The sequence below is a fragment of the Nerophis lumbriciformis genome, linkage group LG07, assembly GCF_033978685.3.
Source record: "Nerophis lumbriciformis linkage group LG07, RoL_Nlum_v2.1, whole genome shotgun sequence".
Lineage (NCBI taxonomy): Eukaryota > Metazoa > Chordata > Actinopteri > Syngnathiformes > Syngnathidae > Nerophis > Nerophis lumbriciformis.
Window position 1 is genome coordinate 34,703,620 of NC_084554.2, and position 27,626 is coordinate 34,731,245.

Below are 27,626 nucleotides of genomic sequence, written 5' to 3' on the forward strand. Positions count from 1 at the left end.
TAAAATATGATTCATTTCTTTATTTCTGAGCAGGTGCATAAACCTACTTAATTTCCAGGGTGATGTCAAATTTCTGACAACCAACAAAAAATGTACTGAGGAAAAAAACTAAATAAAAAAAAAACAAATATGTGACCTATACACAGAAATGCTATATTCGGTGCTCTCTCAAATAATCCAGTCTCCTTTGTCAGGGATATGAAGGTTTCATAGAAATTACACGGCTATAACATGAATTATATGTCACAGAGACACACATGTGGCAGTCCAATTGTGTCCTTTAATGCCCAGTGACCTGGTAATGTATGTATATATTTTTTGGAAGGCACATTTTAGGAATGATATTTATCTTGAATATCTGTCCTTATTTCTTAATATATCATCTTTCATATATATATATGTATATATATATTTATATAAATACAAATTAGTAAAAAAACATCTTTGTTCCCAATAAAAATCTATTTTACCGGTAAGTGCGGTTTCATCTGAGCTGCTTTGGCGTAATGTTGTTTTCTTCCCTTTAGGTCATATCATGATGGATGGTCGGCAAAGGCGATTGGAGGCCTTGTCGAGAATTTATTATAGGAAAGAGTCATCAGAAGGCGGGGCGTAAGAGAAGCCCACAAAGGCGTCGTCGGCCTCCATCACACTGGCGTTGATGATGGAATGTTCTTGGGTCCAACACACAGAGTTAGGGACCATCTCCTCTGTGAACTCCGCGTCAAAGTTTGAGATATCAGAGTAAGAGCTCTGTGGGGGAAAAAATAAAGAGGTTATCACTGCCTTAAAACAGGGGTGTCAAACAAATTTTAGCTCAGGGGTCGCATGGAGGAAAATATTTTCCCACGTGGGCCGAACTGGTAAAATCATGACATAATAACTTAAAAATACAATTACAACAACTTCAGATTGTTTTGTTTGTTTTACTTCGGCCCAAAATAGAACAAGCACATTCGGAAAATGTACTTATTACAAATGATCCCCTTGACCGAACACTTAAACTTAGTTGAAAATTTTAAGAAAAAAATTGGTTTTCATAGAACTGTAGGGACAAGCAGTAGAAAATGGATGGATGGATGGATATATTAAGGTGCAGTGTCTCATGCATTATTTTAAGTGAGGTTACCATTTTTTTTATTTACTCTTGAAACCTGGCATCTTTAAAGGGGAACATTATCACAATTTCAGAAGGGTTAAAACCATTAAAAATCAGTTCCCAGTGGCTTATTTTATTTTTCGAAGTTTTTTTCAAAATTTTACCCGTCACGCAATATCCATAAAAAAAGCTTCAAAGTGCCTGATTGTAACCATCGTTATATACACCCGTCCATTTTCCTGTGACGTCACACAGTGATGCCAATACAAACAAACATGGCGCATAGAACAGCAAGGTATAGCGACATTAACTAGGATTCAGACTCGGATTTCAGCTGCTTAAGCGATTCAACAGATTACGCATGTATTGAAACGGATGGTTGTAGTGTGGAGGCAGGTAGCGAAAACGAAATTGAAGAAGAAACTGAAGCTATTGAGCCATATCGGTTTGAACCGTATGCAAGCGAAATCGACGAAAACGACACGACAGCCAGCGACACGGGAGAAAGCGAGGACGAATTCGGCGATCGCCTTCTAACCAACGATTGGTATGTGTTTGTTTGGCATTAAAGGAAACTAACAACTATGAACTAGGTTTACAGCATATGAAATACATTTGGCAACAACATGCACTTTGAGAGTGCAGACAGCCCAGTTTTCATCAATTAATATATTCTGTAGACATAGCCTCATCCGCTCTCTTTTCCTGAAAGCTGATCTGTCCAGTCCAGTTGGAAATGCATCTGCTTTGAGTGTCGCAGGATATCCACACATTCTTGCCATCTCTGTCGTAGCATAGCTTTCGTCGGTAAAGTGTGCGGAACAAACGTCCAATTTCTTGCCACTTTCGCATCTTTGGGCCACTGGTGCAACTTGAATCCGTCCCAGTTCGTGTTGTTACACCCTCCGACAACACACGGACGAGGCATGATGTCTCCAAGGTACGGAAAACAGTCGAAAAAACGGAAAATAACAGAGCTGATTTGACTCGGTGTTTGAGAAAATGGCGGATTGCTTCCCGATGTGACGTCATCGCTCCGAGAGCAAATAATAGAAAGGCGTTTAATTCGGCAAAATTCACCCATTTAGAGTTCGGAAATCGGTTAAAAAAATATATGGTCTTTTTTCTGCAACATCAAGGTATATATTGACGCTTACATAGGTCTGGTGATAATGTTCCCCTTTAAGCTTTCACAAGTGCATCAATTTCAGGTGTAACATCTTGAGTGGCAGACAATTTCCGCCTTGTGATGATAATTTTTCTCTGCACTCTGTTTTTTTCTTTTTTGACAAACACATTTTGTGAAAATGAGGATGTCAAATTACGATGTGTTCGTAGCAGAAGACATAAAACGGCAGGTTTTACGTTGTGTCGAGGAGGAGCCACAGCCCAGCTTTACTGTGTACCTCAGCCCCGCATAAACCATTTACATGCCTAACAAAATTGCTATTGCGCCATCCAGTGGACACATTGAGAACAGCAATTTCTTTAATTTCATTTCAAAATGCAGCTTATTCAAACCCGAGTCGTGTGTTTGACATCCCTGCCTTAAAATAAACACGCAGTTAAATAGTAAACAGTCATATACTTATTTCACTAGTTTGAATCTGAAAATATTTACCACATTGGGTGTAAATGGAGGTGCAATCTTCTTCTGTTCAAGATCATTCCAGTTGATGGAGGAGAAGAATAGGTGTGTTTTGATTTCATTCTGAAAAAAACAAATATCAACACCAATACCATTCAAAACATTTCTGTAGCTGCCTATCCTAGTCAAAGATTCTGCTACAGAAGAGGACGCTGTGGCCACTAGAGGGTGCTGCAGCGTACAACATTTTGCCTTCGGACTCACAAAGTCATCCCTGGCTCCCAGCCTGAGCGCTCCTTCTTTCTCCAGCAGGCCTTGCAGGAGAGACCAGGCCGTGTTGGACGCGCCGGCTCGTATCACCAGTGGCTTGTGAAGAATGTTGTCGTACATCTCGTGCGTGTCCCTGCTGTAAAACGGCGGCTGAGGGAAGGGAAGCACCTGCGTTACAAACTTACCACTTCTTCAGGGTGACGGGAATCGTAAAAAAAAAAAAAAAAAAAGTCAAATAACTCTTACCAAGCCAAAAAGCATCTCATAGAGCACAGAACCCAGACACCACCAGTCCACGGTGTTATCATACGGCTGCTTCCGGAGCACTTCTGGAGCTAAGTACTAGCGGGCAGAAACAAAGTATAACTTACAAATGTGTCCCAGGTGAATTGAAGCAGTGAAAAAAAAATTATAGATATTTAGCTGACAATAGCATTTTTAGTACTATGGTTTTATTGTGATACTGATGACATATTTATTGCTGTGTCCCACAAATTTGACAGCGACAAGCAAACAACTGAGGCAGCACGGTGGAAGAAGGGTTAGTGCGTCTGCCTCACAATACGAAGGTCGTGAGTAGTTGTGAGTTCAATCCCGGCCTCGGGATCTTTCTGTGTGGAGTTTGCATGTCCTCCCTGTGACTGCGTGGGTTCCCTCCGGGTACTCCGGTTTCCTCCCACCTCCAAAGACATGCACCTGGGGATAGGTTGATTGGCAACACTAAATTGGCCCTAGTGTGTGAATGTGAGTGTGAATGTTGTCTGTCTATCTGTGTTGGCCCTGTGATGAGGTGGCAACTTGTCCAGGGTGTACCCCGCCTTCCGCCCGATTGTAGCTGAGATAGGCTCCAGCGCCCCCCGCGACCCCGAAGGGCATAAGCGGTAGAAAATGGATGGATGGATGGAAGCAAACAACTGCGTCTTCAATGCAATGTAGTGTCCTCCCTGGCGAAATAGCAGCTAATGTGCCTTCACAGTGCAAATACACTTCTAAATCACCAATCCTGGCCTCCATGGCGACAAATAAAGTATGTTTCTTACAAATAGTATCACTGGAATACGAGGAATAGCTAAAGATGCTACACTGCACACTGTAGGAGGCTACAATAAGCTATGATAACTGCTAAGCTAGAGCGCTTGAATGTAAACAAAGGTGGGCGTTAACAATACCAGGTAGGGTATCAGTATATGGTCAATACTACAGTGATTAGAACAATATTTTTTATTATCACAAAATAACTTTCTGTCGTTTTTATTGTTTACAAACCAGGAAATAAGTCCCAGGACACCGGAGGGCTTTAAGAGCAAAAATAGTTGATATATTTAATTTTGTTACACCACTATCCTGTGTTTTTGTTTAATTATAACTGTGATCAAAAATGTTATTTCATTGCATTCAATTATCCTAAAAAATATAAGTATCAGCATTTTTAAACATTTTAACAGCCTTTGCAACCCATTTTGAAATGGTTATATTTAGGGATGTCCGATAATGGCTTTTTGCCGATATCCGATATTCCGATATTGTCCAACTCTTTAATTACCGATACCGATATCAACCGATACCGATATCAACCGATATATACAGTCGTGGAATTAACACATTATTATGCCTAATTTGGACAACCAGGTATGGTGAAGATAAGGTACTTTTTAAAAAAATTAATAAAATAAAATAAGATAAATAAATTAAAAACATTGTCTTGAATAAAAAAGAAAGTAAAACAATATAAAAACAGTTACATAGAAACTAGTAATTAATGAAAATGAGTAAAATTAACTGTTAAAAGTTAGTACTATTAGTGGACCAGCAGCAGGCACAATCATGTGTGCTTACGGACTGTATCCCTTGCAGACTGTATTGATATATAATGTAGGAACCACAATATTAATAACAGAAAGAAACGACCCTTTTGTGTGAATGAGTGTAAATGGGGTAGGGAGGTTTTTTGGGTTGGTGCACTAATTGTAAGTGTATCTTGTGTTTTTTATGTTGATTTAATTAAAAAAAAACAAAAAAAACGATACCGATAATAAAAAAAACGATACCGATAATTCCCGATATTACATTTAACGCATTTATCGGCCGATAATATCGGCAGGCCGATATTATCGGACATCTCTAGTTATATTATTTTTATATACCAAATAACATATTGTGATATACATATCCCCTACTCTGTAGACCAGGAGTGCCCATTACGTCGATCGCGAGCTACCGGTCGATCGCGCAGGGTGTGTCAGTCGATCACCAGCCAGGCATTGAAAAAAATAGACCTAAAAATTAGCGATCATACATTTTCCCTATGACGTTTCTTATTGACATCCAAGGGACCCGAGGATCTTGTGAGATGACGCTGGCTGCTGCCAGCTCAGTGTGAAGGAAAAAAAGACCGTCAGGAAGGCGAGAAACAGTTTTTATTCCAACCGTGCCGTCAAAAGCCTAAAGACTGACCGCACAGTTCCTGTCTTCACAATAAAAGTGCTGCTCGATGCTGCCTGCGCTAACAAAATAAGAGTCTCCGAAAGCTAGCGCAAACAAGCTAGCAAGCCACAGAGTTTGCCGTCAATGTATTTCTTGTAAAGTGTAAAAAAACGAGTATGGAAGCTGGACAAACAGGATGCCAAAACCAACCACTTCAATGTGGTATTGGACAGAAAGGAGGACTTTTTTTTTTCTCATCCACGATGTAAAATCGAAAATGTGGAAGTTGTCAGCACTACTGTGAATCTTGTCTGATTACAATCCATGCAAGTCATCAGAATTAGGTAATACACCAACTTATATTCTTGTCTTCATGAAAGATAGGAATCTATATGTTAAACATGCATGTATTTTGTACACCTTTAATATGTGAACAAAAACGGCAAAAAAATGTATTTATGTGTATATGTATATATATATATATATATATATATATATATATATATATATATATATGTATGTATGTATGCACGTATGAAGTAGATCACCTCGACTAGGTCATTTAAAAAGTAGCTCGCCTGCTGAAAAAGTGTGGGCACCCCTGCTGTAGACTATTTCAAGCAGGGGTATCCAAAGTGGGGCCATTTTCCTTTTGGCATATTTTAAAAGTAGAATTAATAAATACATAAAATATATTATTAAATGTAACACCTTATTTGCTTTGTCACCTGACTAACAAAAAGCTGAGATGTTTTGTTTTGATATCTTAGCATGTAACTAACAACATTGTTATCATCTATATTACAAAATAATGTATCAAAGTGGTCCCGCTATCATCCTACAATTTTTCTGTATGCGGCTCTCACTGTAAAAGTTTGGAATCCCCTGCCTTGAAGTAAGAATTTAACATTCTTTAGTCATGCAAGTGTAAAAAGAAGTGAACATCACTAATACTAAAATGTAATAATGAACCTGGAGTGAGTCAAAGTTGTTGGAGTTGTTGAGGTTGCTCCTTCTTTTGCATCAGTGATTGTCAAACTATGGTATGTGTACCACTAGTAGTACACAGGCTCCATCTAGTGGTATGCCAAAGAATCACTTGATTAAAGTACAGTGTTTTATTTTCCTATATTCAAACACAGTGTTACTGTTCAAACTGTGTGTAATGTTACTGTGGCCAAAAATATCAACTATACTTGTTAAATAAACACCTGCCTTGTTTGTAATGACTACTTAGGTCTACTACGCTACTGTAATAATGTTGGTACTTGGAGAGCCAATTTTTTTCTGAGGTGGTACTTGGTGAAAATATTTTGAAAACCACTGTTTTGGATTGCTCAAGTGTGACATTCTGAAAATGTGTGCCAATTAGAGTTGTACGGTATACCGGTATTAGTATAGTACCGCGATACTAATGAATCATATTCGGTACGATACCGCCTCTGTAAAGTACCGGTCCGACGGTATTTGGCATCACAACATCTTTTTTCGTTTAAAAAAAAAAATTATATTATGTTTATAAACTCAGGAAATATGTCCCTGGACACATGAGGACTTTGAATATGACCATAACGACTTGGTATCGGATTGATACCCAAATTTGTGGTATCTTTCAAAACTAATGTAAGGTATCTAACAACAGAATAATAAGTGATTATTACATTTTAACAGAAGTGTAGCTAGAACACGTTAAAAGAGAAAGTAAGCAGATATTAACAGTAAATGAATGATTAGTAATTCATTTTCTACCACTTGTTCTTAATAATTTTGACATGGAAAATGACATAATGTTACTGCATACGTCAGCAGCTAAATTAGGAGCCTTTGTTTGCTTACTTACTAATAAAAGACAAGTTGTCTTGTATGTTCAGTATTTTATTTAAGGACAAACTTGCAATAAGAAACATGTTCAATGTACCGTAAGATTTTTTGTTAAAGTAAAGCCAATAATGCAATTTTTGGTGGTCCCCTTTATTTAGAAAAGTATCGAAATAATTTTGGTACCAGTACTAAAATATTGGTATCGGGACAACACTAGTGCCAATAGGTTTAAAGGTTCCACTGAAGACATACCTCTGGTGTGCCACAAAATGTACTGGTCGTGTCCGTCTGGGAAATACCTTCCTTGCACAAGCCGAAGTCGGTCAAAACGATGTGACCCTTTGAAAAGAGAGGACACGGTGCAGGTTTTAGCTGACATGTGCCACACAAGCACTTCATTATTTGCTGAGGGACTGAGGGAGGCTATTGTCGGGCCCCCGGGAATGCGGGGTGGCAGTCAGTCCCATTCATCGTTCGTGCACTCTCTCCGTTGAAATCATTAGGAAGAGCTAATCCAATCACACATGCATTCTCGGCAGCAGGAAATAACAGTGTTGTGTTCTGCTACTAGTGGATCTTCTAAATAAACAATAACAAGAGGAGCTCATTGTTGTCTACTGCAGGGGTGTCTAAAGTGCAGCCTATACACACCTATGTAAGTCAAATTAACACATTACCGGTACTAATTAGATATTTATTATTAGGGATGAAACAAATTAGCTGTTTTGCTCACGTAGCTTAGCATAAAATAATACATTGATGTGCTTTTATAGGTAGCGACTAAATTCCATCAATAACTCTGAGCACCGATTCATGTCAAATGAAATGGTTCCATATTTCGAGACCTTTTTTGCACAGCTTAAATACTTGGCAGACAACAAGCGTATTGGTAGCAGACTGTCGCTAAATAAAGTTACAATTTTCTATGCCAACAAAGCAAGCGTTTCAGATAGCAAGCACTCAAAAATAAGGCTCCATTTTTCAAAATGTGCTAGCGCGATGCTAATTTACATTTCAAATGCCATATACATGCTCAGGCATGTGAGCACCCTTTCAGCAAAAAAGAGGAAAACTGACGAAAAAAAAGAAACAATCTATTGGCATTAGGTGCTGCCACGCAAACCACAAAGTAACATTTTGAAAATCAAGACTACCTTTCCTACAATTGGGTGCATTTCTACACCATATTTTACCTTTAGATTTATTCTCATCTACCAAACCTTTTTTGGCTGTCTTTTTGACACTTACATGTCCCATGTAATGTACCACCAAAATCGTTTTTTAGTCGATAATTTACTTACGTTATTATAATTGAAAATTAAATGTAAAGAACTCAGAAAAGGTTTCCATTTGGCAACTCTATCCTGTACCCAACCCCCCCGGGTAATATACTGCGTCACGTCAAAAATATACCTTCTCGCTGGCTACTAATAAATACTACAATTGGTTTGGAACCAACGGTGTAATCATCCAAATATGATTAGCAGCAAAGTAGAAAGCTGTCATCGATGTGGCTCGAAAGCGAACGCAGGCGACAACAAGCTAGCGAGCGAGATGATTATCTAATTATCAGTGAGGTGTTAAGGCAAGAGGAACAGCGAGTACCTGTGGCTGAGAAGAGCGTTTAAGACATTTTGTTTGAGTCTTATTTTTGTATATTTCATTAGAAAAAAACAATGATATTTTGACCAAAAAATTAATGTTTGAAAACACAGATTTACGTGTTTTCGCAGACATTTCACAGGCTTGAATTGCTAGTGCTTAGCATTAGTGATTTTAAATGGTGATTTCAACACCTCTAAATTTGGTAATCTAAGATGTGCATTACAATCAAACAGCTGGTGAGTTACATATTTACAGCATAAACTTGTTGGACTCAACAAAAGACTTCCTGAAATTTATGTATACTTGCAAATGAGATTTAGAAGTGTAGAAAACAATATACAACAACTGAACAGCACAGTTATTGTCAGTTCACTGTTAAATGTTACATTAAAACATTTACTAATTAATAAATTAACATTTATCACCACATGAACACACAAAAGTACTGAAAATTTGTACTGGTATCGATTTCATTTACTGGAAATTGATTCAAATGGGAAAGGTACCCATCCCTACATACACTAGGTTGGGTTTTATCATCTTTGATGTACAAAATGTATGAAGGTAGCTCCAGCATCCTTCAATTCCTCTGTACGCAGCCGTAGATGGAAAAATTGTTTTTGTGCATAAATAAACGGCACTTACTTCATGATCAAGGTTTTCGTGCATAAATAAACGGCACTTACTTCATGATCAAGGAGGATATTTTCCGGCTTTAAGTCTCTGTAAGAAACAAGTTTATGTCTTAATTAGTGGCCACACTGCTAAGCAGATCAGTCAGTTTGAATTGTTCTATGTCGGCGATGCCTTAAATGGGCTTCCATCATCCTTACACACCTATAAACAATGTTGAGGGAGTGCAGATATCCAAGTGCACTCGCCATTTCAGCGATGTAGAACTTGGCTCTGGGTTCTAGAAAGGTCCGCTCCTTTTGTAGGTGGAAAAACAGCTGTAAAAAAATAAAAATAATAAATTATCAATGCAAAGGCTAAATTTATGAAAAAGCTCTTGGGTTGGATACAAAAAATGTTTTTCTAGACTGCTGTTACTTTTGTTAACATGGCCTCTTCCATAAGGAAGTTGCTCATTAAGCTTTATTTGTAAATTACTGTGCTTTCTGATAAGAAACCTTCACAATTAACCAGTGTACCTCTCCTCTAATAGCAACTTCGTCAGCTGTTTTTAATCCGTGACTCACGCCTGGCGAGCTTGGAAACTACTCACTTCTCCTCCATTGACAAAGTCCAAGACAAAATATAACTTGTCTGTGGTCTGGAAGGAGTAGTGGAGTCCCACCAGGAAGGGATGTTTGACGTTCTTCAGCAGCACGTTGCGCTCGGCCATGATGTGTTTTTGCTGTTGGGCGACACGATCACATCGTCGTGTGGGCTGGACAAATGGACACAATCTTACCCTACGGCTGACTTACCTCTTTTCTGTTGAGAATCACCTTTTTCTGCAGCACTTTTATTGCATAATACTTAGCGTCCAGTTTCCTTTTGGCAAGGAACACCTGCGTGGGACGGAAGACACAAAACATAATTTCTCCCACTCAACTAAAATTAAATGCGACTCTACGCTATTAGTCCATATAACCAATACATGCATATGTACTTTAGACCAGTTGATAAAACTATTGTTGGTCTAGATATTGCAGATACTTTAATTATAGACTCTCTTAGACTAATCAGCCACGACTGTAAAATGTTGGTTTCACCCCTAAGGCGTATTGTTTATGAATTAATCAGAGGTATTAATGCTGGTGAAGCAGTTCGATCTTTTAGAGCTACAGCAACATTGGTTGTGTTGCTGCTGTGTTGTGTAATGTACTTTATTCTTTTCCACTTTTTAATGTAATCTGTACTTCCCTGCAATTGGATAATATTTACATACCTTCCCAAAACTGCCTTTTCCTATGACTTTTAAGAAGTCAAAGTCTGTTGGCTTGGCGCTGTAAAAACATTTGAAAACGTGTTATTTTCCACATGATGCTCGCGCAAAACATCAGCTATTGTTGAAGGGGAACGTACTGCGGGTTTCCGGAGGGTCCCAGGTTAATGTTTCTTGAAGAGGAGTTATTCTGTAAAGAAAATAGAATATTAGCCAGTGAGATTACTGGATGAAATTGCTGAACTTTGGTTGGAAATCCATTTTAGTTTTACTTCAGTGGCTCTCAGACTTTTCGCACAAAGTACCGCCTCAAAAATAGATAGCTAAGCAAGTACTGCCGTTTTTGCTATCTCGGCTTGCCATCATGGTTTAGCGGTAAGATTTGAACATGTGGCTTGTAGTCGCAGGTAATAAACTATTTTTGACATAAATGTATATTATTTCATTAGAAAAATTTAAGGTGATTTGCCAAAAAGTATAAAATGCTAATATTTAATTTCACTGTAGAAAATGCAATTATTTGGCCTAAAAAGGTCTACATTTTATTTTTTTCAAATGTAGTTAAATTGCAAAAAAAAAGAAATACATTTATAATTTAATTTCACTTTATAAATTGCAGGTAATTAACAATTTCTAAAAATAATTCAATACATTTCTAGTACTCACTAAAATCATTTTTTAATACATTTATAATATTTCCATTTTCCATTTCTGTTTTTATTTCATTCAATCAAGGTTAAAAACAATCAACATAACATTAAAATAAATCATGATTAAAAAGGGGCAGAAAGAAGTATACACTTATAATATCTGGCCCCTATTTACACAGTTACAATATTTGTTGTTCAACTCAGAAAACGTATTATGGCAATATTTCTACAAACCCCGTTTCCATATGAGTTGGGAAATTGTGTTAGATGTAAATATAAACGGAATACAATGATTTGCAAATCATTTTCAACCCATATTCGGTTGAATATGCTACAAAGACAACATATTTGATGTTCAAACTGATACACTTTTTTTTTTTTTTTTTGCAAAAAATCATTAACTTTAGAATTCGATGCCAGCAATACGTGACAAAGAAGTTGGGAAAGGTGGCAATAAATACTGATAAAGTTGAGGGATGCTCATCAAACACTTATTTGGAACATCCTACAGGTGTGCAGGCTAATTGGGAACAGGTGGGTGCCATGATTGGGTATAAAAACAGCTTCCCAAAAAATGCTCAGTCTTTCATAAGAAAGGATGGAGCGAGGTACACCCCTTTGTCCACAACTGCGTGAGCAAATAGTCAAACAGTTTAAGAACAACGTTTCTCAAAGTGCAATTGCAAGAAATTTAGGGATTTCAACATCTACGGTCCATAATATCATCAAAAGGTTCAGAGAATCTGGAGAAATCACTCCACGTAAGCGGCATGGCCGGAAACCAACATTGAATGACCGTGACCTTCGATCCCTCAGACGGCACTGTATCAAAAACCGACATCAATCTCTAAAGGATATCACCACATGGGCTCAGGAACACTTCAGAAAACCACGGTCACTAAATACAGTTTTTCGCTACATCTGTAAGTGAAAGTTAAAGCTCTACTATGCAAAGCGAAAGCCATTTATCAACAACACCCAGAAACGCCGCCGGCTTCTTTGGGCCCGAGATCATCTAAGATGGACTCATGCAAAGTGGAAAAGTGTTCTGTGGTCTGACGAGTCCACATTTCAAATTGTTTTTGGAAATATTCGACATTGTGTCATCCGAACCAAAGGGGAAGCGAACCATCCAGACTGTAATCGACGCAAAGTTCAAAAGCCAGCATCTGTGATGGTATGGAGGTGCATTAGTGCCCAAGGCATGGGTAACTTACACATCTGTGAAGGCACCATTAATGCTGAAAGGTACATACAGGTTTTGGAACAACATATGCTGCCAGCTAAGCGCCGTCTTTTTCATGGACGCCCCTGCTTATTTCAGCGAGACAATACCAAGCCACATTCAGCACGTGTTACAACAGCGTGGCTTTGTAAAAAAAGAGTGCGGGTACTTTCCTGGCTCGCCTGCAGTCCAGACCTGTCTCCCATCGAAAATGTGTGGCGCATTATGAAGTGTAAAATACGACAGCGGAGACCCCGGACTGTTGAACGACTGAAGCTCTACATAAAACAAGAATGGGAAAGAATTCCACTTTCAAAGCTTCAACAATTAGTTTCCTCGGTTCCCAATCGTTTATTGAGTGTTGTTAAAAGAAAAGGTGAACATGCCTTTTCCCAACTACTTTGGCACGTGTTGCAGCCAGGAAATTCTAAGTTAATTATTATTTGCAAAAAAAAATAAAGTTTATGAGATTGAACATCAAATATCTTGTCTTTGTAGTGCATTCAATTGAATATGGGTTGAAAAGGATTTGCAAATCATTGTATTCCGTTTATATTTACATCTAACACAATTTCCTAACTCATATGGAAACGGGGTTTGTATTTCATAATATATTATATTATTACTGTGTGGCTCCAGCACGCCCGTGACCCCGAACGGGACAATGGATGGATGGATGGATATAATATATATATATATATATATATATATATATATATATATATATATATATATATATATATATATATATATATATATATATATATATATATATATATATATATATACGGTATATATATGTTATGCAACAAAATAAATAAATATGAAAGCAATAATTTACTCCAAATTATATCTTATCATCATTGAGATTTTTTTTTTTTAAATACAGAAAGAGATTTACTTTGTTTTGTTCCACTGTCCAGTTTGTTCCAAAAACTTACACCTTTGACTGATATGCTGCTTTCCATTGATGCTGTTCTAAATCTAAATTTGTTAAAGGTCTAACTTACTTTTAAAGTATAATTACTTTCTCTTTTAACAAATCTTTGTTGAATGTTGTTTGGTAGAATTTTTGTATGTGCTTTGAACATGATTTTTAAGATATTATACTTTACAAATTCATTAAATAATATTAATAATAACAATGGATTAGAATTATATAGCGCTTTTCTAGACACTCAAAGCGCTTCACAGAGAAGTGAGAACCCATCAATCATTCACACCTACTTTCGTAGCCACAGCTGCCCTGGGGTTGGCTGACGGAAGCGTGGCTGCCAGTTTGCGCCTACCGCCCCACCACCTATCATTCATTTTTGGATGGTAAGAGGCAGGGAGCGAACCTGCAACCCTCAGGTTTCTGGCACGACCGCTCTACCCACTACGCCATGCTGCCCCTAAATGTCAATATGTTTAACTGTTTGTGGGTTCCCTGTATGCATTTCCAGTAATCATTTCTTATAGCGCTCTTCTGTAAAAGGAAGATTGGATAGAATATGTTTTACAGGCACTACCCCACACTTGAACACAGTATGTGAGATATGAAACAATCAGAGAATTATACACAATATACAACGCTTTTGGATATACAAAGTCCTTTACTTTGAGTAAAATAGAAATAGTTTTAGATATTTTAACCTGTGTATCATTTATATGTAATTTCCATGACAATTGTTCATCAATCATAACACCCAAAAACTTGATTTCCATAGTTTTTTTTAAACTCAACTCCTTTGACCTTTAATGAGGCAGCCACACTTACTGCAAAAAAATCATACATTTAGTTTTACCATTATTCAAGGACTATCTATTAACATCAAACCATCTTTTAATTTTAAAATTTGTTTTCAACTACCTCTGACATATCTTCAATATGTTGTCCTGAATAGAATAAGGTTGTGTCATCCGCAAATAAATTACACTTTAACAGTTTGGAAACCATGGTAATATCATTGACATACATGGAAAACAGTATTGGTCCTAGGACCAATCCTTGTGGCACTCCACAAATAATATTATGTCAGGCAGAATTCCTATTGGTAACTTCCACAAACTGTTTTCTGTCATTCAGGTAACTTTTGTCCCCCTCACGAGCCATTCCTCTTATTCCATATTAGTACAATTTGTCCAATAATGTTTCACGGTCAAGCATGAAGATCTACAAAAGCACTTACTAAGGTTTATTTTTTATCTATTGCCATATCAATTATTGCTGTTGCAGTTGAGTGATTAGGAGTGAACCCATAGACTATTGCTTAAAATATTGTATCTATTAATAAATATATTTAACCTGACAGCAAACAATTTATCTAAGATCTTTAAGAACTGTGGACGCAGTGAGTTATAATTTATTTTAAAAAATGCAAGAAATTGCAAAAAAGTGTAAACATTTCTAAAATTTTATTTCACAGTGAAAAAAATGCAGTTAATTGTCAATAAAAAGTATACATTTCTAATGTTTTTAAAAAAAATTGCAGGTAATTGGCAAATTAAAAAATATATTTTATAATATTATTTTTTTAATACAGTTACAACTATATTTCATTCATTTTAAATGCAGGTAATTACTAAAAAATAAGGGTGTAATTTTCAAATATTTAATTTTATTTAAAATTGCATGTTTTTTGCAATTAAAAAATATTTTACAGTATTACTTATTTTTTCCTAAATGTAGTTGACTGGTGTTTTTTTTATCAATTTATAATATAACCAAATTTTATTTTAGAAAATGCAGGCAATTACCGGTACCAAATAAAAAATAAAATGAAAAAATCTACTATTACCTGGTATTTTATTTTTAAAAACACAATGCCTGGTGTTACTGCATACCACTAGATTGGGCCCGGGTACCACCAGTGATACTCCTAAAACACTTTAAGAATACATCGAAAAGTCTACATCAGGATGTATCCAAAACACGGAACTGGGCCCATTTATGGCTGCGACTTATTTTTTATTGGCCCTACACCTATTCTAAAAATACAATTAGTCAATTATTAATTGGATTGGTATTAGTGCTTGGGATGCAGCTAATGTACATGGACTATTTGGGATGACTACTGTTTCATGAGCATCTTTAATGTACAAAATGTATAAATGTGGTGAACATCCTTGGTGAAAAAAGTTTGGACACCTTGTCTCAGGTCTTTTTCCATTGACTTACTTTGTCGTCTTCATCTTCAGACGCGTCCGAGTTTTGCAAGTTTTCCATTTTGTCCATGAGGAGAAAACTCCTCACATCAGGGCTGCAAATGTTAATAGGGGAATGTGAACATTTTAAAAATGGCAAGATGTTGTCTGTGTGTACTTCTTAACACTAATTGATTGCTTAATGGGCACTTACTGGTTGCAGAACTGCGGAAGAGAGACAATTCCCTTAATGAATTCATGCAGGCCCGCTCTTCTTTGCTTGATGAACTCTATTTCAGAAAGACACATACATATATTTATTTACAGGGCGTGGCCGCATGTGAGCCATGCAGGCAAACACTCACCGGGTTCAAAGTTATCCCCAAATATCCTCTTGGCAGGAATCTTCAAGTTTAATGAAGGAAATTGTTTCTTCAACTGTGTGAAAGTGGGAGTGTCTTCAATGTGGAGCAACATGTAAAAAGCAGGGCTGTAAGTCAAGATGGCCGTCACTCACTGTGTTGTAAAGTTTATCAAACTCTGCGTAGCGTCTAAACACAAACCACTCCTGCTGTCCCACGTTGACGATGACTTTATAAACCTAAAGAAAGCGAAAAGTATTTTTTTAGTGATAACATCAGTCGGCACCAATCAAACCATCTCTGGATTCAACGTACCGTGTAACGCTTTTTCTTGTCCCGCTGCTCGTTGTGGCAGGGTATGCTGACGTTTGGCAAACTGTTCTGCTCCTCCATCCTTCAAAACACTCTTGGCGGGAAACTAATGGTTCCTCTTTAAGGATGCGACACCCTCATCCTGCTGTCACACAGAAAAAAGGAGGAGGACACGTCACACATCATCCAGGAAGCGGAACTGTTTTAGTTTGGCAAACATGCCGGACCACACTCCTATTTGCTGTTGTTGCGTTTACCTGGCGGGAAGCATTTTTATGTACATTTGGAAAAGAATAGCTCTCAGCAATGCAAGGCCAAACAATGCTAAACAAACTTTCTCAGATACCTACCTCTTGTGTATACTGTTTAAAAATAATCCAATCCAGGGTCAAAATGGGTTCTTAACTGCTATATACTGTAAGTGTAAAATACTTAGATGTTGACTGAATTTGAACAGGTAGTTCAAATTCAAAGTTTAATGCAAATTTAGACTTAGGATGGTATTTCCCCCCAAATTTAGAGTTCTAGAGCCTGCGGTGTGTCCGGCTTTAGAGGTTGCACTGCATTAAATTAAAATTTGGCTCGCTGCAGTGAGCCAAATTTTAGAACTGTCTGCATTACTTCATTTACAATAAATAAATCGATTATCGACAATTATTACCGTATTTTTCGGAGTATAAGTCGCACCGGAGTATAAGTCGCACCTGCCGAAAATGCAAAATAAAGAAGGAAAAAAACATATATAAATCGCACTGGAGCCCGGCCAAAATATGAAAAAAACTGCGACTTATAGTCCGAAAAATACGGTAATCGCTTTTATAATCCTATATGTCTGAATTGCAATGCATCTAAAAATGTACAATTTCTCCCACCTCTAATGAACACACACACAGAATTACAGAAAAAAGGTACCGTTGAGTACCGATATTGATTTCCAGGTACTGGCAATTGGTACTGCAATGTGAACAAATGCACATTCCTAAGCATTTTGTCATTAAAAAATTGAGGTATTATTCCCCGGGAAATGAAGGAAAATGTAAAAAATATTCCATCTCTCGACACATTTTTGTGTAAATAAGTTAAAGTGGTGGCGCAGCAAAAGTAAGCAGCAAACACACACATGCACACACTAGAGTCAAAGCCCACATGCCTCACTTAGACCCGGGCACACTACACATTAGTCTTTCACGTGCATTACATTTACAACATTCCTGCTGGCTCCAGGTCAGAGTTTTTTGTTTTTTTTTAAATAACTAAGCAGGAGTCTTCAGAGTTGAAGTCATCAATTTTAAAAGGATCCAAAGTGTGTAAATTTGAATGGACTGTGGAATTAAAGCAGCATTTGACCGTGTGTTATGTCACGTCTCCTCAACAAAGCTTTTTGTGTGCAGATCTGAGTGTATCCATTGTGTGCAGTCAGTGAGGTCAGCCTGGTTTGTTTAGCAGTTTTTCTTTGTCTCCCCGGCCTCAGTTCTTGTTACTTTCACTGCACACGGAGAGAAAATCCTCTATTGATCCTGCACAGAGCACATCCTGACAGGATGTTTCATTCTGCTCACGTCGAGGAGGAGCTCGGGCCTGTTTAGGATGCATCAAACGTGAATTGAGGTGGACCTAGGAGGCCTCACTGATGCTAATAAGCTTTTCCCGTGTTTTGACGTGACTTCAAAACGGTTTCACATACCAAAAATGAATCTCCCAAAAGACAATTCATTCTCAACTCCCAAGATGAGGCCAAAACATAGACATTAACCTCAATCATGCGTACAAAAAAGCCCTGGGTTCTTACATTATTACCTAATTTTAATCATATCCTAGTTTGTTGCAACACTTGAGCACTGAATGCTGCAGTTGTATATTCCACAGTCTCTACTTTGCTGCATTGCTCCATTTTCTTGCAGCCTTCAAGTCTCTATCCGTCATGTCGTTGTTTGTTAGCACACGTCATCCATGACTGATACATTCAACTGTTTGCAGCACGATTGTAAGGGTGCAAAAATGGCAGAATCAAACCAGTTTCGTAAAATACTAGAACTGGCCGTCGTGGCTCCACGGGGAAAATTAACCAATCAAGTGTTGCCTACAATGGCATGTAAATGAGTGTCTTCGATTAAGCGTATTTTGCTGTACCAAAACTTCTTGTTTAGACAATGGGTCTTCAACAGTTGGTACAGCAGGGGCTTTGTGACATTTTTGTTTGATTATACTTTTTTAAGAATATTTCCCCCACAACTTTTCCACAAATGTAAATGTCTTTAAATACACATTAACATTGACCTAATTGTCTTTACTGTAGTTTAGAAATAAGAATGGCATGGCACTCTATTCACAGTATCTTACAGATTTAAAACAAAAACATGCATAATTATATTATTATCCATTATTATGTTGTCTGTCTATCTGTGTTGGCCCTGCGATGAGGTTGCGACTTTTCCAGGGTGTACACCGCCTTCCGCCCAAATGCAGCTGAGATAGGTTCCAGCACCCCCCATGACGCCAAAAGAGACAAGCGGTAGAAAATGAATGGATGGATGCTAGCATACAAGATGGCTAGCAAGTAGCGCTGTATTTGCCAGCTACCGATTAGCGGCGCAAGCTGCCAGCAAGCAATTAGGGTGCTAGTTGTCAGTTAGTGATTAACACAAAACTTGACAGCGAGCAATTAAGACACCAGTTGTCAGCTAACGATGAGGGCGCTAGATGTCGGCTAACGATTAGGGCAACAGTTACCAGTCAGCAATTAGGGCGCTAGTTGTCAAGTAGCGATTAGCGCGCTCATTGTCAGTTAACGATTAGGGCAACAGTGTCCAGCTAACAATTAGGGCGCTAGTTGTCAATTAGCGATTATGGGGCTAGCAAACAGGTAGCAATTACTACCCTACTTTTCAGCTAGCTATTAGCGGCGTTATACTGTATTATTTGAATATCTTACTGTTGCATTATAACAGGGTACCTTAGGACCAGTTGAATTTAAAACACAATCACAATTTTAAACAGGATATATAAGTAGGTGGTCCCCGCTTCATTTCTCCATACAATTAGGGGGTCCTTGGCCTGGAAAATGTTGAATACCCCTGCTTTAGACCAGTGTTTCTTAAATAATGGTTCGTGAGCAGCAGGATAAACTTTCATTATTTGTGTCTACACTCTAGTATTATTGTTAGAACGATACACAAGCCTGCCCTGCAGCTATGTGGCAGCAGTGCTTTTAATCCAATCAACAGGCTCCCTGTTCTACCCAGTGGAAGTAGTAAGTAAGTACACAGGAACACATGAACAGATAAATAAACATTATCCAGTTTTCAATAGTGATTGAATTTAGGGGGGTCGTGGAACAATTTCCTGTCCTACAGGAGGGTAGGCCTCAGAGACAAATCAATTTTATTAACAACTTTTTTGTTGCAGACAATTTAAAGAATAAAAAAATTGATGTATTTCTCTTCTTCTTTTTTACTTTAGGAGCTTCCGAAGCTTTCGTCCTCCCCCTTATTTCTTTAAGGAGATTCACACACACAATGCACAACATGGCTAATGCTACACAAACAAGAGAGAGCCGTTTGTTCTTAGAAAAGTGCTGTCAGTGGTTTGGTTTTACGACAACAGGCGTGGAACAAATGAATGCAGTACAACAAACTTATTCCAGCACCTGAAACAGAAGCATCCGGCCGAGTGGGGAAAATGCAATCTTTACAAGGTAAACAAGAACATAAACAAAGAAGCTCTGGCTAAAAAGTATCTTACTGTGGTGGAATCATTTACGCAAGGTACCATGTATGATAAGAAAAACGCACTGAGGATATTGGTCACTCTGCATGTTGCTAAAGATGCAGTGTCCAAACTGCACTTATTCACTTACTAAACTACAAAGACCTCTCAGAGTCAATACTAAATGTTTATTTATCGAAGTATTTTATTCAGGACAGAAAATTAAAGTTTGTACTTAATTCATCTCCAACATTTTATTTATTTGCATGCAATGATATGCTACATTTTTGTTTACAGGCATTTTTATTCAATACAGAAGTTTTGCCTCTCAAAGGACACTCTTTATGGAACAACTATTTCATTATGACAATGGATGTATGAACAAACTCATAACAGTAAATATCCCAGAATTAGCTTCAATAACTAAATTTAATCTGTTTATCGATATTATCGGCCGAAAAATGCTTTAAAATGTAATATCGGAAATTATCAGTATCGGTTTCAAAATTATCGGTTTCAAAAAGTAAAATTTATGACTTTTTAAAACGCCGCTGTCTACACAGACAGGGAGAAGTACAGAGCGCCAATAAACCTTAAAGGCACTGCCTTTGCGTGCCGGCCCAGTCATATAATATCTACGGCTTTTCACACACACAAGTGAATGCATGCATACTTGGTCAACAGCCATACTGGTCACACTGAGGGTGGCCGTATAAACAACTTTAACACTGTTACAAATATGCGCCACACTGTGAATCCACACCAAACATGAATGACAAACACATTTCGGGAGAACATCCACACCGTAACACAACATAAACACAACAGAACAAATACCCAGAACCCCTTGCAGCACTAACTCTTCCGGGACGCTACAATAACCCACCCCTCCCCCTCAGCTACCACCCTCCCCAACCCCCAAACCCGCCCACCTCAACCTCCTCATGCTCTCTAGGGAGAGCATGTCCCAAATTCCAAGCTGCTGTTTTGAGGCATGTTAAAAAAATAATGCACTTTGTGACTTCAATAATAAATATGGCAGTGCCATGTTGGCATTTTTTTCCATAACTTGAGTTGATTTATTTTGGAAAACCTTGTTACATTGTTTAATCACAACAAAATTAGGCATAATAATGTGTTAATTCCACGACTGTATATATCGGTATCGGTTGATCGGTAATTAAGAGTTGGACAATATCGGAATATCGGCAAAAAAGCCATTATCGGACATCTCTAAACGGTTTCATTTGTTTAGTTTTTTTGAAAATTATTTTATACAAAATCCAATTAATGTCTTTTATTAGAATTTTACTAAGACTAAGTAAGATGCAGTGTATGCAGTACACAAATTGTTTATCACATAAAAGCGAGACTGTCATTTATATTCATTAGCTCCTTTAAAAAGTAGGGGAAAACATAGGAAAAATATCATAAATCAAAGGTTTTTGTGAAAAAAATCTGAGATTTTATTTTTATCGCCCAAGCCGACAGCCGAGGTTTATAACAGAAAATAATTTCTGATTCACTGCTTCAGACAAATAAGAGAAAATAATGATCACTCATTTGCGGACAAGTGGCGAGCAGCGGACAAAAATAATCTAATTGCTGCAGTCTTATACTCCAGAGTCTCCACTTTGCTGCAAAGCTTTGTTGTTTTTCTGCCCTCAGTCTTGTCTTGAATAAAATGTCCTTACCATCAATCATATGTTAAAAGTAAATACAGGGCACCCCTGTAATCCACAATTAATATTGTTTGTCTCGTTTAATTTGGTGTGTCCAGGTCTTGAACCAGTTCCAATTAGGTTTTACCCATAACGCCATGTAAACGATTCAAGTGTCTTCATTTAGCATTTTATTCAAAACATCCCCTTTAGAGGGCCGTATTATTATTTTTTTCCCCTCTACATTTTAAACTATTCATTGTTGTCTCCATAACGTGTGATGGTGGTTCTTTGGTTAATATTTTCCATAGATTACGTTTAACAGACCGTCTTCAAACCACTTTCTGACCGTCTCTTCAGGGTGCGCTGTTTTGTTTTGTGGGCGGTCTTTTTAAGTGCCTCTTACGTATATGATCGAATGCAAACAATATTCCCTAGTCATGGTGGAAAAATAATCACACACACATATTTACATATATACACATAAACATACACATATATACACATATATATATATATATATATATATACATATATATATATATATATATACATATATACGTACATACATACATACATACATACATACATACATAAGTACACAAGTACACACAAACATGCACATATACACGTACATACATATGTACATCCATACATATGTACATACATACACACATGCATAAATATGCACGCACAACCATAAGTAAGATTTTAGTTTATGAAAATCGACCACGAAAAGACAGCGGATTGAGCCAACAGTTACAATATTTATTACTAGAACACAGTGACGTGCGGTGAGGTTCATGGCTGGTGAGGCACTGACTTCATCACAGTCAGATTTACAAACATATGAACCCTAAAGAGTATCTTATTCACCATTTGATTGGCAGCAGTTAACGGGTTATGTTTAAAAGCTCATACCAGCATTCTTCCCTGCTTGGCACTCAGCATCAAGGGTTGGAATTGGGGGTTAAATCACCAAAAATGATTCCCGGGCACGGCGCCACTGCTGCCCACTGCTCCCCTCACCTCCCAGGGGGTGATCAAGGGAATGGGTCAAATGCAGAGGACAAATTTCACCACACCTAGTGTGTGTGTGACAATCATTGGTACTTTAACTTAACTTTAACTTTACACATACAAACTGTAGCACACAAAAAAGCACATTTATTAAAAAAACTTTATTATGGTCTTACCTTTATTTATAAATAAAGTCCATGCGCCGCTGTTGTGCTGGATTAATGAACCCCCTGACGGGAGTGTTATATCAACTAAAGCCCTCACTTCAACTTTCCACGTGCAAGATTAAATCTATTTAAAAAAGTGTAACCGAGGGTTTATAAATGTCCCCTATACTGTATGAAACTACAAAATAACAAACACGGAGGCTCCAGTTTACACGAGGACCACTTTATTTACCTTCTTTCAAAAACCTTCGCTCCACTGTGTCATCACTTCCGCTCTTAGCGCCTTCAAAATAAGAGCTCAAGGCATATACTGTATAACAGGAACTTAACATCACAAAGAGGAAAGCCCATAAAAATAGGTTACAAAAGTTATTTAATAAGAAGCCAAAAAGTGCAAAAACAATAATGTTCGTGTTGGAGGAGTTGTGAATTAGGTACACCTGCAGTCTGCAGGTGTACCGTGGCCGCGCAGTCATTCACAACTCCTCCAACACGAACATTATTGTTTTTGCACTTTTTGGCTTCTTATGAAATAACTTTTTTAAATAGATTCAATCTTGCACGTGGAAAGTTTAAGTGTGGGCTTTAGTTGATATAACACTCCCGTCAGGGGGTGCAAATTCTACGGCGGGGGTGCAGGAGGCGGATTACTGCGAGCCTCAGCCAGTGCGTCTTTTGCAGCAGTTTTATGATCGCTCAGCACAAGAAATACGTTACACACATACAGTTGTTGACAAAATACACTGTACATTATATACCTCAGCTAACTAAACTATGGAAATGTATAATATAATTCATATAGCAATACAGTCTCACTGTCTCACTGCACAGCAGGCCAGCAGTTAGCCGAGTCCGCAATCCATGTTGAGGCACAAATGAGTGACGTGCCTCAACTGGCTGCTGTTCACCGCACCGTCTCTTCTCAGTATTTGAATGGCAAATGTGAAAATTCAGCGATTTTGAATAAAAATAATCTAAAACTGGTGAAGTTAAATGGAAAATAACTTTATAGTATAATCACTGGATACATTTAACAATTTAATTTTTTTTTTTTTCTTTTTACATTTGTTTTCTTTCCATGATGGCAGGTGAGGCGCCACCTCACCTGCCTCTAGTGACTGCACGTCACTGCTAGAACATTAGTTTGTCCACAACCAGGTCTTCGTAGTTATATCTAGGCATAGCAACTATGACATAACTTAAAAATATACAAAACATACTAATGCAATCTCTTGTCTTTTCTTTACGCATAGATCTGCTCTCAAACACTAACTATATAGTAGAGAAAAAACTTGATTGCATCACAGAAAGTTTCTCAAACAAATCAAATGTTCAAACAAACCTTAGACTAAGTCATCGCTGCAGACACGAGCATGGTCTGACTGTACTCCACAAGATGATGAAAGTGATATTTTTGAGAGCCGTTTCCATCGAGACACTTTTGTAATTTCCCTGACTTTATTCCGTTTATGAACCACTTCTGTCGGGACTCTATTAAAAATATATTTCCCATCTCTCAATTTGAACGCTTGGAACAGCACAGCAAAGCGGCATTTTCAGTTTAAACTCTTCATTTACTAACGCGTCTGTCTCTTGATTTAACGCTATGCTCAAGCTTGTTGACCACCATGCCAATTACACCACAACGAAGCAAAGCAGACGTGGCGTCATGTGCAACCCAGCAATTAGAAACGGACAACAGCGGAGGATGCATGTGCATGTAAGAGCAAGTATGCCCCACAACAAGAGGATAGCAACAAAAAAAAAGGAACTTGTTGAATCGCGCAAAACACTTTAAGTACATTTCTACCATATAGGGATAATCTGGTGAAATCAATGATGCAAAAAACATCACAGGTTTTGCAAATTTCAAACGGCTAGTTTGGCGCAAGTATGAAGGAAGGCAAGATTGTTTGATAAATATTTCCGCAATGCCTCCATGGTTTGATTTCACATTTTTTGGATTCCATCCATCCATCTTCTTCCGCGGGGGCAGCAGCCTAAGCAGGGAAGCCCAGACTTTCCTCTCCCCAGCCACTTCGTCCAGCTCTTCCCGGGGGATCCCGAGGCGTTCCCAGGCCAGCCGGGAGACATAGTCTTCCCAACGTGTCCTGGGTCTTCCCCGTGGCCTCCTACCTGTCGGACGTGCCCTAAACACCAAGGGAGGCGTTCGGGTGGCATCCTGACCAGATGCCCGAATCACCTCATCTGGCTCCTCTCGATGTGGAGGAGCAGTGGCTTTACTTTGAGCTCCCCCCGGATGGCAGAGCTTCTCACCCTATCTCTAAGGGAGAGCCCTGCCACCCGGCGGAGGAAACTCATTTCGACCGCTTGTACCCGTGATCTTGTTTTTTCGGTCATAACCCAAAGCTCATGCCCATAGGTGAGGATGGGAACGTAGATCAACCAGTAAATTGAGAGCTTTGCCTTCCGGCTCAGCTTCTTCACCACAACGGATCGATACAGCATCCGCATTACTGAAGACGCCGCACCGATCCGCTTGTCGATCTCACAATCCACTCTTCTCTCACTCGTGAACAAGACTCCGAGGTACTTGGACTCCGAGGTACTTGGACTCCGAGGTACCAACCCAGAGATGGCACTCCACCCTTTTCCAGGAACCATGGACTCAGACTTGGATTTTGGGGATTTATAATACCCAAAGCAGGTACCAACAGGTAAGTAAAGTTGGTTCTGCATAACAGGGCCCCATTAAGTGCACTCGGCTGTTTGTTGTATTCGACTTCTACTTCCTGTTTACAATCGTGCCTGGTTTGAAGAGGTATTGTACTTACATGCTGAGTTGCCTCACATCTGTGCTTGATTTCCAACGCCTCATTGAACCGCTTTTTAACATTCCAGGGAGAGTTTCTGCTAAACTCGGGAGGAGAGATGGGGAGATAACCTCCAGTATACGTATAATTTCAGCTGACACAGCTACTCCTACGTAGGGAATGCGGAGGATTACCACACCTACCAACAGGCGATGCTTAATGGATTGAATAAAAAGGGGGAATAAAGCATGCTGCTGTGTTTAAACCCCGGCATGAACTAACATGCGCTGACAGGCTTAAATATGTGTGCCTAGTACAGGGAATCCAAAATAGAATGCTTCCTGCTTAGCTCATAGCACAGCAGTGTCTGTGGATTTCCTATGAGGATGTTGAGCATACTTTTTTCTTTACGTCATAAGCACTTTGAAGAAGTCAAAGCGGGAAATTGCAATCAGGATTAAATGTAGTTATAGTGTCCGTTTTATTACGGCGTCAGGACAGATGAATTCTACTTCCATTGTGTTCTATGAAAAAAAACTTCCTTTTTAAATCAAACCAAACGTCTTGGAACAGACCGATTCGGACCCGAGAGGTTTCAGTGTAGTTCCAACAAGAGGAAATTGAATTATAAGTGAGGAAGTGTGCCACATGAACTGAGTCAACCCCATATGGTGCATCTGGACTAATTCCTGACCTAACGTGACTGTCCAGACCGCTCAAGAAAAAAGTCCAGCGTCTGCAAAAGTGGGGCTTTTCCTTCTTCTTTAAGAAAGCAGTCTTGTTCTGTAGGGCAAGTCTGAGCAATTCCACCACCTGTAATGAATAATTAAACAAGTCTGGATCTGTACATTTCCTTTGCACTAGTTCATAAAAGACGTAAAACAGTCATGAGCCTCCTTTTCTCCTACCCACACCTGCGGTCCCTTCCTATGTTTTTTCTATTTCCCAGCACAGGCTTTTTGAGTTTTTCCTTGCTCGGAGGTGTGTTCAGATCAAGGGATGTCCATGTGGTTTGTAAAGCCCTTCGAGGCACTTGTGATTACGAAGGGCTAGATAAACAAAAGTGTAATTGTTAAATTGTGATAAAAAATTGAGAATTGCACGAGAATGTAATACATTGTCATCCGTTTTATGGCTGACTGCACAACTTCATGGGTTGCCATGTGTAATGTGCAACCTAAAAAAAAAACATTGTAAGTGGTAATCCTATAAGGGAGGGAGATGGTTTTTTTTTTACATTGTCCAATTATGTGCTGATGAATGAATGATGGCGATAAATGAAACTATGAAACAAAAGAGGCAGGAGCCACACACACACACAATAGATAGATGCACCAATATATACACAACAAATGCTACATTATAAAACAGAATGTTTGATTTTTGTTAAACATAATTAGATGCAGTTGAGCTTCAGAGCGATTACTTTGTTACGTAACAGCAGTGACGTGATAAACATAAATATAACGTAAAATACAGAAGGTAAAACTTGTACTATTGTTTTGGATAATAGGATAATAGCCCACCCAGCTAGCCTATGCTATGCTAACAACACAGGGTAATGTTCAAGGCAAACCAGTATAACTCGTACCTTTCTGTTGTTTTCATGCTTTGCTCTTTACAATGAAGAAATACGACGTCTCCAACCGTCAGTTAAGCCAACATCTGACTGGGATAAAAAAAACGAAAAAATGAATGTGCGTTGGGGATGTTGTGCTACCTGTACGCCCAGCAAAGAGAAGCAGGAAACATCCTGGGTGTAGAAAGTTCCGATGAAATTTGTCACGGGACCTAAACGCAACAGGCTTATTATGCTAACGTTTGTGAACGTTGCATTTTCCGTTATGTCCTTTCAAAATACTACTCAGGAAAGACTTACGTGAGCGAGCAGATAGTCATAAACAGTTTCATGAATCACATTATTGC

The 27,626-nt window shown here is 38.4% G+C and overlaps 1 protein-coding gene across 5 annotated transcripts; it reads right to left on the bottom strand.

Moving 5' to 3' along the window:
* Nucleotides 1–27,543, bottom strand: sgk3 (serum/glucocorticoid regulated kinase family member 3). 5 transcript variants are annotated; one of them, XM_061965387.2, is made up of 17 exons: nucleotides 27,292–27,543; nucleotides 16,377–16,515; nucleotides 16,263–16,300; nucleotides 16,065–16,189; nucleotides 15,914–15,989; nucleotides 15,734–15,815; nucleotides 10,839–10,888; nucleotides 10,702–10,759; nucleotides 10,238–10,321; nucleotides 10,033–10,164; nucleotides 9,645–9,757; nucleotides 9,494–9,530; nucleotides 7,455–7,541; nucleotides 3,204–3,299; nucleotides 2,952–3,107; nucleotides 2,721–2,810; nucleotides 1–753 (listed from the first exon to the last, which is right to left on the bottom strand). In XM_061965387.2, the coding sequence occupies exons 2-17, from the start codon at nucleotides 16,452–16,454 to the stop codon at nucleotides 583–585; spliced, it is 1,473 nt and encodes a 490-aa protein (XP_061821371.1). In that variant the 5' UTR covers nucleotides 16,455–16,515; nucleotides 27,292–27,543; the 3' UTR covers nucleotides 1–582. The 5 variants fall into 5 exon arrangements, with proteins under 5 accessions (XP_061821371.1, XP_061821370.1, XP_061821373.1 ...); XM_061965386.2 differs by having other exon boundaries at nucleotides 16,377–16,518; nucleotides 27,292–27,542; XM_061965389.2 differs by having other exon boundaries at nucleotides 16,065–16,137; nucleotides 16,217–16,300; nucleotides 16,377–16,518; nucleotides 27,292–27,537.
* Between the last annotated feature and the right edge of the window lie 83 nt (nucleotides 27,544–27,626).

Excerpts from the sequence above, each read along its gene's own strand:
- sgk3 (XM_061965387.2), bottom strand. The coding sequence starts at position 16,454 with ATGGAGGAGCAGAACAGTTTGCCAAACGTCAGCATACCCTGCCACAAC. Across the intron at positions 9,531-9,644 it reads TCCCTCAACATTGTTTATAG|AGACTTAAAGCCGGAAAATA; the intron begins GTGTGTAAGGAT and ends TGTTTCTTACAG. Across the intron at positions 754-2,720 it reads CTCCATTTACACCCAATGTG|AGCTCTTACTCTGATATCTC; the intron begins GTAAATATTTTC and ends TTTCCCCCACAG.